Raw genomic sequence first — 10,906 nt, forward strand, 5'->3', positions numbered from 1 at the left:
TGGAGTAATAGGTTATAATGTACATGCAGAGTGTGTGAGTGGAGAATAGACAGCAGAGTGAAGAATGGAACATGGAGTGTGTGTGGATTGAATGGTGTGGGGAATGTGGGGTGTGTGTGCAGTGTGACGTGAGTGGGGAATATGGGGTGTGTGTGGAGTGCATGCAGAGTGGTGTTAGTGTGGTGTATAAGAGTGTGAAGTGTGCTGTGGGTGTGGAATGTAAGTGTGGAATATGGGGTGTGTGTTTGTGGAGTACAGGGGTGTGTGAAGTGTGAGTGTGGAGTTTTGGAGCATGTGAAGTGCAGAGTGGAATGCAGAGTGTGAGTGTGGAGTGTATATATATCGACTGTGAGAGTGTGGAATGTGGGTGTGTGTAGTATGTGCATGCGGAGTGCTGAGGGCCTGTACCCTGCTGGAGTGCTCAAGCAGAGCCACGATGCTGGCCTGGGTCTCCCGACCATGCTCCACTTCTTTGGCTTTATTCTCCTCGAATGTATCCAAGTAAACTGGACACACACACACACAAATTATAACACCCCCAAACCATCTCTTCACCCAGTCAAACCTCCACATTGCTAACCCAACTCACCATCTATCTCTTCCTCTTTCTTCTGCAGCTCTTTGAACTTTTGGGTTCTTTCACCTGTTGATAACAGCAAATGGTTCTACTTTTAACTCTTTGCAGAAAGATCCACCATAGAATTCCTTTTAGTATGGATATAAGGTAAGAGCAGTCTGGAGAATGCATGAGAGAGCAGCACATAGACCAGTGGTACAAGCTCTCTAAAAAGAACATGGAAAACCAGTCTGAGATTTAGCTACATCGCACTGAATGATTCTATAAGCACAAACCCAAAAGTGGTTAAAGGCAAAAAGGCCTGAGCTTGCTCCTGCTTATATCCCATGCCCTGAATGTGTGGTCCTTAGGAACCCCTCTTTAAATAGCATATTACATCACTGTATGTGCAATGTGCAATAGTGCAACAGCCGTCACAGATGGGGGTCATCTGGAAACCTCTTACCATCTTAACACAAAAACAGATAGGCAGGAAGAGGAAAAGAAGGAAAGAGAAAGAGACTCACAATGAGAAAAAGCAGAGAAAACAATGAAAAACAACAAAAAGTCCTCTAAACATAAAGCGACAGAACAAAGGAACATGGTATATGTGTACGTATGTGCGAGTATGTGTGTAGAATAAGCCTGGAGTGTTCTCTTCCCTTCTCTAGTTGACAGATGAGTTTTGGACAGTGAGTTTAGACCCAGAGGAAACAGCAGTGAAAGTAAGTCCACAAACTCATTCACTGTCCCTCTCACTGCTGTTTCTCCTGAGTCTATACTCATTGTCCCTCTCTCTGCTGTGTCCCATGGTCTGGGCATGGTCCTAATATGCTAATGAGCACAACTGATTGGCTATCCACTGTCACTGACTCACAGCCTGCCAGGCTACTCATGCAGAGCATACAGGTGCAAGCTTGGAAAATCGGAATCGTACACCTATCCTAACTTGTATGAATTTCCATTACACTGTAAGTCTAATTCATAGGTGCTGACAAAAGGGTAGGTTATGTTTTATATCAGGATGAAAATCCTGGACTTTGAAGTGATATTCATAAGACACACTCTGTGTATGTACACTGTGCACCCAGAAGACCAAGATGTTATTTAGAAAGAAAACCCAGATTTAGGTTCCCTAGGGTTTTAAAGGTTCATTGCTAATTGTGGTGTGATGTGCCATAGATGTGGCAATAAATGCAACTCTTACGCCCTTGTCCGAATCTCAACAACCACATACAGCAGCTTCAACTCTATCTACTAGCAATTTCTATACACAGGTGGTGATGTGATGTTACATTACCTTGGTGATCCTCCATGTCCAAGTCGAGCTGTCGCAGCTCTTCAGTAAGTTGATTGATCTTCTCCTGAGTTTCAGTCAGTCTGGAGGAATAAGAGAGACAGGTAACTGGTTTCTCAGCACAAGGCCTGGTAAAAGTCATTTTATCTTCACAATGGCATGAGAGACAATGTTACATACTGACGCTCCATGCTGGCTATTTCCTGATTATCTTCTTTTACCTGAAGAAGGACACTCAGTGAAATCAGTGTCCAGACTTCTGTAAGGGGAATGTGCTGTGCAGGCATGTATATGGGGGCCCTGTGACCTGTTTGAGGAGGCGTTCTCTCTCCTCCTGAGGAGACACTGCGCTCCCCTCCTCAGCTTGCATTGCCTCTCGACGCTGCTCCAGCTCCTGCAGACGTTCATACAGAATTACGGCCTCCTGCTTCACATGGGAATGCACAAGCTCCTGAGACAGAAAGAGACCGAGACACAGTAAGGAAGAGTGAGACAGAGAGAGGGAAGGAGGGGGAGAGAGATACAGAGATAAAGAGAAATAAGGAGAGAGAGAGAATGAAAGACAGAAAAGATTAAGATAGGGAGATACATCAATAGCAGACAAATGGAGAGATACAGTGTGTGTATGTGTGTGTGTGTGTTTACTTTACTTACAGCCTCAAAGGTCTCCTTCCTGGTCATTAACGCGTCCAGCTCCTCTTGACGAACATCCAATTCCTGGATACACAACATGAGAAAACAGGGAGATTGTCAACCATTAACCTCTGCCTGAACCCAACATGACAGAAACTCAAGAGTCCCCCCCCCCCCCCCCCATTGTGAATGTGGTAGTAGTTTTAACCTGTAATAGCTCCTCATTGTTGGCCTTCATCTCAGCATACTTGGTTTGTTTCTCTAAGGACATCTTCTTCACTATGTCATCTGCTGCCTGTTTCTCCCGTTCAATTTCCTCCTCCACGGCCTGAATCATGTCCTCCTTCCTGAGAGACAGATACACGTCACACTTACAAATGCAAATACTACTATAATACTTTAGCAGAGTGTTGTGATGTCAGAATTGTGCTCTCCTATTACATCACACAGGCACCTACACTTAGAGTCAAAGTGATTCAGGATTCAGGCAGGCATACAAGCATTCAAAATATTTATTAACAATCCATTTACTCTTAACTGTAATTTATGTAGTCTTTTATAAAACATATAGTATAAAAGAAAGTCAAATAGCAGTGTACATACAAACCAAAAATTCACTTGCATCACATTGGGACCAAAATTCCATGATGCAATGTAAACAATTGCCTAAAACTGTGCCAAAAACAAGTCCAATAAATCTTTTACAATATGCCCTCTCTAGCTCTCTGACACACTACAGTGAATCTTTAGCCAGGAGAAAATTTATTACTTTCAGTACCCAGAACAAAGGTTCCCTGTGTTGTTGAGTTCTCGCAAGAGCTCTTTCAACACCCTTTAGTCCAGAGAGGGTTACGGAGCAGCCCATTACTTTATCAGCTCTGTGGTAAGTCACTTGTAACTTAAAATCTTTTTTTATTACAAATTAAACCTTTTTTTAAATTCAGTGATTTACTCCAATTATTATATCCCTATAATTATTGTGGGTATGTTTTGCTCACAAACACAGTCCGTTAAGAGGCCATATAAAGGGATTTGGACTTTACTATTCATGGACTAATGTAGCAACTCAGACTGCCATTAATCCCACACAAAAGGTCTGCAATTCACAATCTAATACATTGAGACTTATTTACTATTTCACCCTAAAGTTGATTTAAAATATGTTTAAAAAGTTACTTTCATTAACAAAATATTACTGTATCTCTTTATAAAGTTATTTGCCACATTTCCCACCACTCATAATAAAAACGTCAGGCATTAGTAAAAAAAACTTCAAGATGGTGTCTATTCAGTGTCATGTGCATTTCGACACATACCTCTGAAGAAAATCATTAAAGAAGTGCCTGAAACGCTGTGAAAATGAGTGAGTTACGATAACCGTTCAAAGGTGAAAATATAATTTCAGAGAGTCTTCAAATAGACAATTCCTATTTAGTTTTGGGCTATGTTATAGAAAATAATATATTTACATTTATATAACAAATATTAATTATTTGGGTTTATAATGTGGACTCATCTAAAGATCTAGTTGCTTCTAAAATGGACTGCAATAAATGCTATCATCATAAAGTTTTCCGCCAGCAGATAAAATGGGAGCTTACAGTAGGTGAAATGGGAGCTACTGAAACACACACTTTGGATGTGTTGCTTGTTATACCAGGCTCAGCTGTGAGAAACTGTTTACAGGCTATACTGCAAGAGAGTAATTTTGCATTCTACAAGCAGGCTCATAGATTTTAAGTGGGAACAGATATGCCATTTCTAAATTAGTTCTGCTTTGTAGTACAAACCCACAAAAACAAAGGAAACGCTGATAAGGACACCCTAAAGGTTGAGTTTTGTCCTTTAACCCTATGGTTAGATTTTACAGTCCCGTAAAAAGTGAAGCCCTTCACATGGCTCTGATTTTGGCTCTGGGCAGTGTGCAGGACTCACCCCTGTCCAGCAGGCAGAGCCAGCACATACTGGAGGATGAACCAAAGCATTTGCCCTCGCCTGTGCCTAGCACTCAGCTGTGCACCCCTGCACTACAGAACATAGGCCCTGCTGTGTGTCTGTTGTCTGCCAGGCATCTCTACATGTGGCTTTGTGGATGACAGCAGATAACACATGCGCACACACGCATGCACACACACACGCACAAACACAAACACACACACCCACACACACACACCCACCCCTCAAGCAAAGGCCCAGAGGAAGACCACATGCTACTACGGGACCAGCTCATCCACACAAAGCTCCTCATTGTACTCTGGTCAAGGACTTCTACTTGTTCTACTTGGGCCTGGTTCAGCTGTTTTTCTCATTCATACAGTCATGAGCCCCCCACCCCCCACCCCCCACCCAGGACCCATGACATCATCTCCCAACAATTATATATACTGTCAGTGCATTCTCCCCATTCTCTGGGGACTGGCGGGTAGTTCTTGTGGCTTGTGTGTGGTTAAGATGGTGGTGTGTTCTTGCAGGTAAAGAGCCAACCATGATGGGCAAAGTGCTAGTCCTGCTGTGGACGTCAGCTACGCTGGTGACTTCAGTCACGGTGAGCGATTCACACACCAGACTGAGGCCTGAAGCATTGCCATGTTTGTCCCTGTATTTAAAGGGGAAAGACAGTGTTCCCTTTTTTTGATTGCATTGTCTAGTATGTATACTTGCTGTCTTGCACGCACTTGCTTTATATTATATTATATTTGCACATTGGAGCTTGGGGAAACAAAGTCTCACTGTGCGTTCCTTGTTGTATGCTCTGAATGACAATAAAGTTCACAATAAAGTTCAATAAGGGAAGACACTGAAAAACAGTTATATAATTTACCTAGTGATTTCTCCACCAAGTCAAAGCCTCTGCTCATTAATGCAGTTACCACAGGCTGAAATACTGTTGCATTAGCATACTTAACACCTGCAATATTAATGGCATGAGCAGAAGCAGCGTACCCCAGCACAGACTGGGCTGTGGCTACAAGCTAAGAACTTTTCTACTTTTACTACATCGGATCATCAGTAGACTTACCAAGGTTTTAACAAACTAGGCCGTAAGCATATTCTGAACATACTATTTACATATAATCCTATTTACATATAATCAGAAGAGACAGCTCACTTTTTCTAAGCTGTTAAGGGATGGGACAATAGTTGGATGCGATGTTCACTGGGTTGAAAAGAAATCGATTATATAATGCATTGCATGATACCTGATGAATTTACAGCCTGGAGCTAATAAACTCAATGCCATGTTTATCCCTGTATTTCAAGGTGGATGAAAGCAACAAGACACTGACAAATGTCCCTGCTTCCTACGCTTCAAACATTACCAAGCTTAGGCTTGCCTATAACCTTATTGTGATGAACAGTTCGGATACACAAGCCCTGAGTCACTACCCTAACCTAACAGAGCTGGACCTCTCATACAACCACATAGCCCAGTTGTCTGGAGAGGCTTTCCCTAGCCTCAGCAGCCTGCACTTGCTCATTCTGAAAGGGAATAATTTGCAAACAGTGAGAAATGAATCCTTTGCTGGGCTGGGGAAACTCAGGAGGCTGGATCTCGGAAAGAACCCATGGAACTGTTCCTGCCTGTTTGTGAGCTTCATGAAGTGGATGAACAATTCTGGAGTGCGGACAGGTGTGACCTGTGGCTCTTACCCAATTTTATGCCTGTGGTTGTTACTTGATTTAAAGGAACAGTTCAGCAAAAAAATTCAATTTCTTTCCTCTTATAACATAATCCATTGGCCAAAGCATATTTGGTTCTTTAGTTTTGCACTGGAGCTACTTGCTAACAAACATCGCTAAGGAAAGCAATGCAACACATACTATAAAGAGAGTTTTAATATGGGATTTAGTAATAATATGGCATTGGTACATAAAAATGTGTGTGTGGACATTGTTGTGTATCAATCTCAGATGCACCTTCCAAATTATTGTTTGGACAGTTTCTCAGGCATGCTGAGTTTATTTGCGATTTTCATATAGTTTTAATGTCATACAGCGTTACAGACCACATAGTCTATCTGAGATTACTTAGTGTTGTTTGAATGAGCAATGGTATCTGCATGGGATTTAAATGATGCTGATCAGTTGGATACACACTTCCCTTAGTTGGTAGCTAATTAGGACAAGCATGTTCTTGTAAACAAATGAATATGAGCAGCACAAAGTAAATATATGCCTAACCACATCTTCACTGTTGTGGATTCTTTCAAGAAACACTGCACATGTGTTTTGCATTTCTGCAGAAGGACCAGATGCTGTCTGTGCTACTCCAAAGAACATGGCTGGCAAAAGCATTCTAGATGTGGCCAATGCATGCTCATTCAAGAAACCAGCACTGCCAGTGACTTCAGACCCAGTCACTAGTACAACGGCTGTTATAACTCCTACCTCAACAGCTTTTACCAGGGGCCAAAGAACAACATATGTGGAATCAAACACAGCAGCCAACCACAACATTTCAAACAAAGGTGACGATGCTGTTCTGTACTACCTGCCACATACACCAAGCTAATTGTTTCTGTTCACCTTAAGTGTACATGAGTGTGAAAATCTAAAAGCTCTTCAGTCTCTTTCAACTGAAGGTTATTTCTGCGATCAGACAAGACATCAATGGTTCCAAGCAAGCAAGCAAAAGCTATGAAATACAAAGATAAACATTAATACTTTGTGCAAATGCACTGATAAGAAGTGACAGGAACTCAACAGGCTTAAAAAAAAAAACTTACTCTTTGACAATAACATTCCAATATTCCTACATTGTATATCCAATATATAAAGTGATAAGAAATATTATACTAATAACCACAAGTCACTATAAAAATGTTGTCCAAAGACATTCAATAATAATTTATATACATTGCTATTAAAGAGAAGGAGTTCACAGCCAAAAGACTGGTAGTCCAGTATGGGCTTATACTCCACCGCAATAAAGGTAACTGGGTTGCCATGCTGAAGGTTATTCCAGAAGAGGATAACACCAGTGTGTCTTTTTTAAGATTCTTTGGCAGCAGGCAGCAGAAATGGGCAGCAGGAGCCTGTAGTGAGCAACACCTGGAAGTTCCTCGCTGGAGTGGTACTCATTGCTCTCTGCACATCCATGTTCATCATATGTGCCATCAAATCCCCCTCCTGGTACAAGCTGCTCTTTGACTACCGCCACCAGAGGCTGCATGAGTTAGACGAGCCCAGCAACACGGGCCGGTACTTCAACTTCAGCCTGGACACAGAGCAGACTGAGACCAGCGCCCAAGAGCTGGACCAAGACCCCAAAGCCCCGTCACCCGAGGACGAGGATGGTTTTATAGAGGACGGCTACATCCAAGCCGAGAATTACAAAGACCATGATGACATTGATGAAATATAAACTCTGGTATGGGCTCATGAAGCCTTTCTTTTCTAGTGTGCTGATTAACTAAGTTAGTGAAAGGCAGGACTCTAGCCTCTTTCACAAACCATATAAATCCTTGATGTCACTCGACAGATGTCTTTCATAGTGCAACATACACTACACTGTGTATGTGCTTTCTCCCAAATTAAGCTTCTCTATCACAGACTGATAGCTAAGCTTGCAGCAAAGCCGACTGCCGCCACAGGCTTAATAGACTCTGAAGCGAACCTTTCATCACTTGTTGGCAAGAGGTGGTTTCCTCCATGACTGCAGGCTTCCACCCCATTTGTCTTACTGCCAAAATCTTTCAGCCTCTCAGATTTAAATTTTTTGTTTAAGTCTGGTAGATTCACAGAGGACGAGGTAGACTTGGTCTACAAAGCAGAGCCATTTTCCAAATGGAGACCCACATGCAGTGTCAAGAACACATGAATACAAAAATTAAAGTGATGCAAGACAGCAAATCAGCTGTAAATCATCATTTGTTTTCCTGGTGCATTTGTATCGTTCATGTTCCCTAGCACTGCCTAACAGACACAAGTGTTGCATTAAGGACAGTCACTCTGTGGTTCCTGTGCTTCTTGTTTAAAACACAGCATGTATTGTCAGTGTTAAACTTGGTGGACAACTGTATTAACAATGAACTTTAATTGTGAACAACAATGAGCAAATTAGGTGATCTGTGATTCATAAAGAGGCACTACATGATTTGAAGTTAGTAAATAAACAACTAATAAAATATAAATGTTGAAAACAGGGTGCTGCCTGTTTTCTGTGCAAAACAGTAACTATGTCTCTTGTTTCTCAACAGCACAATCAGTCAAAAATGTCCAGTGAAGAGATGTTGTACGTAGGGGAACAGTGAAATCACTCCAGGGCCCTCTAGTGTACTATATCAGAAATGCATTAGCTGTTCAGAGAATGAAGCAGCAATATGTTTATGAGGAAGCACTTACTCTCTTCTTTCTGTGAATATCACATCTATGCTTTGGGCTTGTCTGTCATTCTGTGCTTTCAGCTAAAAATGTGGAGAGAAATATGATGTGAAAATATTACTGAGATATTAATTTGAAAACAATAAGATATTACAAAAGTCATACAAAATAAAAAGAGAAATGTCATTACTCTTACCATATTGAAGTCATTTATTACTTCATCCATTTCAGTATTGGTGTTCAGTTTATCAACCAGCTGAAAATTTCACAAACAGTGATTTACTGTGCAATGTAAGTACAGAAGAATGTTAACTGTATATAAAAAGGAATGTTCTAATTTTCTTTTACAAAAGAAAAATAACCATGAGAACTGAATTGAGAACACATTCCCATTTACAAGCACACCCTGGAATCCGTGTACTTTTAATCAACGGAAAGACAGACTTGCTAATTTATATGCCCTTCATTGTTCATATCTATGTAAACTGAGTCAGAATGCTTTACTTTGAGCTAATTCAGTGCAAGTTTCATCTTTTAGTATTGGTTTGTACCATGTTATAGTCTGCCAGCTGCCCCTGAAGATCTTTTATTTCACCAGCAAGGCCCTCTGCTCTGTGTGTAGATATGATAAAGAAAGATTTAACAAGGAAATAAAAATCACACAGAAGAGGCTGGTACTATGTCCATTACTACTATGACAACAAGAGTATTCAAAACCAACCTTTTTTCATATGACAGGTAAACAGAGTTCTCCTGGTTAAAAACGTCAATCTCTTTCTGTAACTTGCTGGTCTCGGTTGTAAGCTCATTTATTTTACTCCTGGAGTGGGAAATGTGAACATTATGATAATATCTAGTAGACACCCATGGACATCATTATCTATTACATTTCTTTAATAATATACTAATAATATGTGGCACACCGGAGCAACCCAAGGTAGTATGATTTATCCAGGATTTGCCTCTGGGGTCCTGGGAAAGTGAACAAACAAAAAAGTTCTATATGCTATTGGCTCAAGCTACTAAAGTAGGAGATGCAATACAGTATCAGTTAAAGTCTTAGAAACTGAAACTCGTGTGATGGAGGTAAGAATACCTTTCCCGCCTGTCTTCATGCCACTGAGGCCCTGCTGAGTGACAGGACGATTGGTCACTTTGATCTGGGCTGATAGGACACCTGGTGTGGCAACGGGTCCACCCCTTGTCCCTGGGCGGCCAGTACCTGGCACCAGCTGGAAAACATAACACACATATAAGTACACACACCGTAGGTATCGTGATTGAACTGTATGACCAACTGCTGACCAACCACATCAATATTTTAACCTTTCAGTGTAATCTTCATTTTGAATGTTGAACGTTGTCCTAATCACCGAAAGATCATAACTCTTCCTTTACTCACCCCAGTTCCTACTCTGACTGCTGTCTGTGGAGGTCTGATGGCAGTTGGCGGCCTTCCTGTTCCTATAACTAATGACCCACGACTCATAGGTCTGCCTGACAGGGGTCTCTGACTTGCCATAGTAACTTATTCTGTAAGAATAAGTAGATAAAACAAGGTGGGCATAAAAATAGCATTGTCAAACTTAAAGACAAACAAGAACAACTGAAAATCGCGTAGCTAAAACAGATTTAACTGGCTAGTCAGCTAACGCTAGCTATCTAGCTATTAGGACAATTTTGCTTTTGAAACGTAGTTAGGAAAGCATACAACTCGTAGGTGTAGGAAGGTAAGAGGAATAGGTAAGAAGGTTGCAGCTAGTTGATTTGAATAACGGCAACTTCTCTAGCTAGTGGTTATCTTAATAGACGATAGCTAGCAAGCTATTTGTTTTACGGAGTTTAGGCTAGCGCGTCATCTTGTCTTAGCATGATATGGTCAACATGTAGACAACACGGATTTTTTTCCTTTCCAACTACTACATATAAAAAAGCAAAAATGCCAACCTGCAAACACACCTCCGCGTAAAGTTTGAACTAGCTAACCGCTAGCTAGCTATTTACCAGATAGCGTTAAAGGTTACGCCTCCAGCTGCTTCTGTAGCGGTACCTTCGTTTGTGTTGCCCCAGCAACCCAGCGATTTCACTCATCGCGA

General features: G+C 41.4%; 2 protein-coding genes across 9 annotated transcripts in view; one reads left to right on the plus strand and one right to left on the minus strand.

The window, feature by feature from the left end:
* The window catches only part of ift74 (intraflagellar transport 74), a 17,891-nt gene extending 6,985 nt beyond the window's left edge, over positions 1 to 10,906 (minus strand). For 5 of the 8 annotated variants that reach the window (XR_014125016.1, XR_014125014.1, XR_014125015.1 and 2 more), the window contains exons 1-15: positions 10,758 to 10,906; positions 10,213 to 10,343; positions 9,907 to 10,042; positions 9,734 to 9,782; positions 9,532 to 9,630; positions 9,362 to 9,422; positions 9,007 to 9,066; positions 8,832 to 8,893; positions 2,695 to 2,833; positions 2,508 to 2,570; positions 2,161 to 2,304; positions 2,034 to 2,074; positions 1,857 to 1,936; positions 590 to 643; positions 409 to 506 (exon numbers count right to left, since the gene is read on the minus strand). Coding sequence is in view for 5 of the 8 variants with exons in the window: in XM_081719834.1 (XP_081575960.1) it covers positions 409 to 506; positions 590 to 643; positions 1,857 to 1,936; positions 2,034 to 2,074; positions 2,161 to 2,304; positions 2,508 to 2,570; positions 2,695 to 2,833; positions 8,832 to 8,893; positions 9,007 to 9,066; positions 9,362 to 9,422; positions 9,532 to 9,630; positions 9,734 to 9,782; positions 9,907 to 10,042; positions 10,213 to 10,332 (1,206 nt within the window). In the remaining 3 variants the exon portion in view is untranslated. The remainder of the gene's footprint in view (positions 1 to 408; positions 507 to 589; positions 644 to 1,856; positions 1,937 to 2,033; positions 2,075 to 2,160; positions 2,305 to 2,507; positions 2,571 to 2,694; positions 2,834 to 8,831; positions 8,894 to 9,006; positions 9,067 to 9,361; positions 9,423 to 9,531; positions 9,631 to 9,733; positions 9,783 to 9,906; positions 10,043 to 10,212; positions 10,344 to 10,757) is intronic. The other 3 variants (XM_027018834.3, XM_027018835.3, XM_081719835.1) reach the window with 3 other exon arrangements.
* On the plus strand, positions 3,290 to 8,880 carry LOC113582832 (leucine-rich repeat-containing protein 19). Its single transcript, XM_035527609.2, has 5 exons — positions 3,290 to 3,369; positions 4,958 to 5,031; positions 5,748 to 6,117; positions 6,731 to 6,955; positions 7,484 to 8,880. The coding sequence occupies exons 2-5, from the start codon at positions 4,972 to 4,974 to the stop codon at positions 7,849 to 7,851; spliced, it is 1,023 nt and encodes a 340-aa protein (XP_035383502.2). The 5' UTR covers positions 3,290 to 3,369; positions 4,958 to 4,971; the 3' UTR covers positions 7,852 to 8,880.

Source organism: Electrophorus electricus, chromosome 8 (assembly GCF_041902795.1).
Source record: "Electrophorus electricus isolate QZ-2024a chromosome 8, ASM4190279v1, whole genome shotgun sequence".
In the NCBI taxonomy this organism is placed as follows: Eukaryota; Metazoa; Chordata; class Actinopteri; order Gymnotiformes; family Gymnotidae; genus Electrophorus; species Electrophorus electricus.

What these genes read in the sequence shown, in the direction of transcription:
- LOC113582832 (XM_035527609.2), top strand. Translation starts at nt 4,972, where the DNA reads ATGATGGGCAAAGTGCTAGTCCTGCTGTGGACGTCAGCTACGCTGGTG. An exon ending in CGCTGGTGACTTCAGTCACG is followed by an intron (nt 5,032 to 5,747) that starts GTGAGCGATTCA and finishes CTGTATTTCAAG; the next exon opens with GTGGATGAAAGCAACAAGAC. An exon ending in CCACAACATTTCAAACAAAG is followed by an intron (nt 6,956 to 7,483) that starts GTGACGATGCTG and finishes GTCTTTTTTAAG; the next exon opens with ATTCTTTGGCAGCAGGCAGC.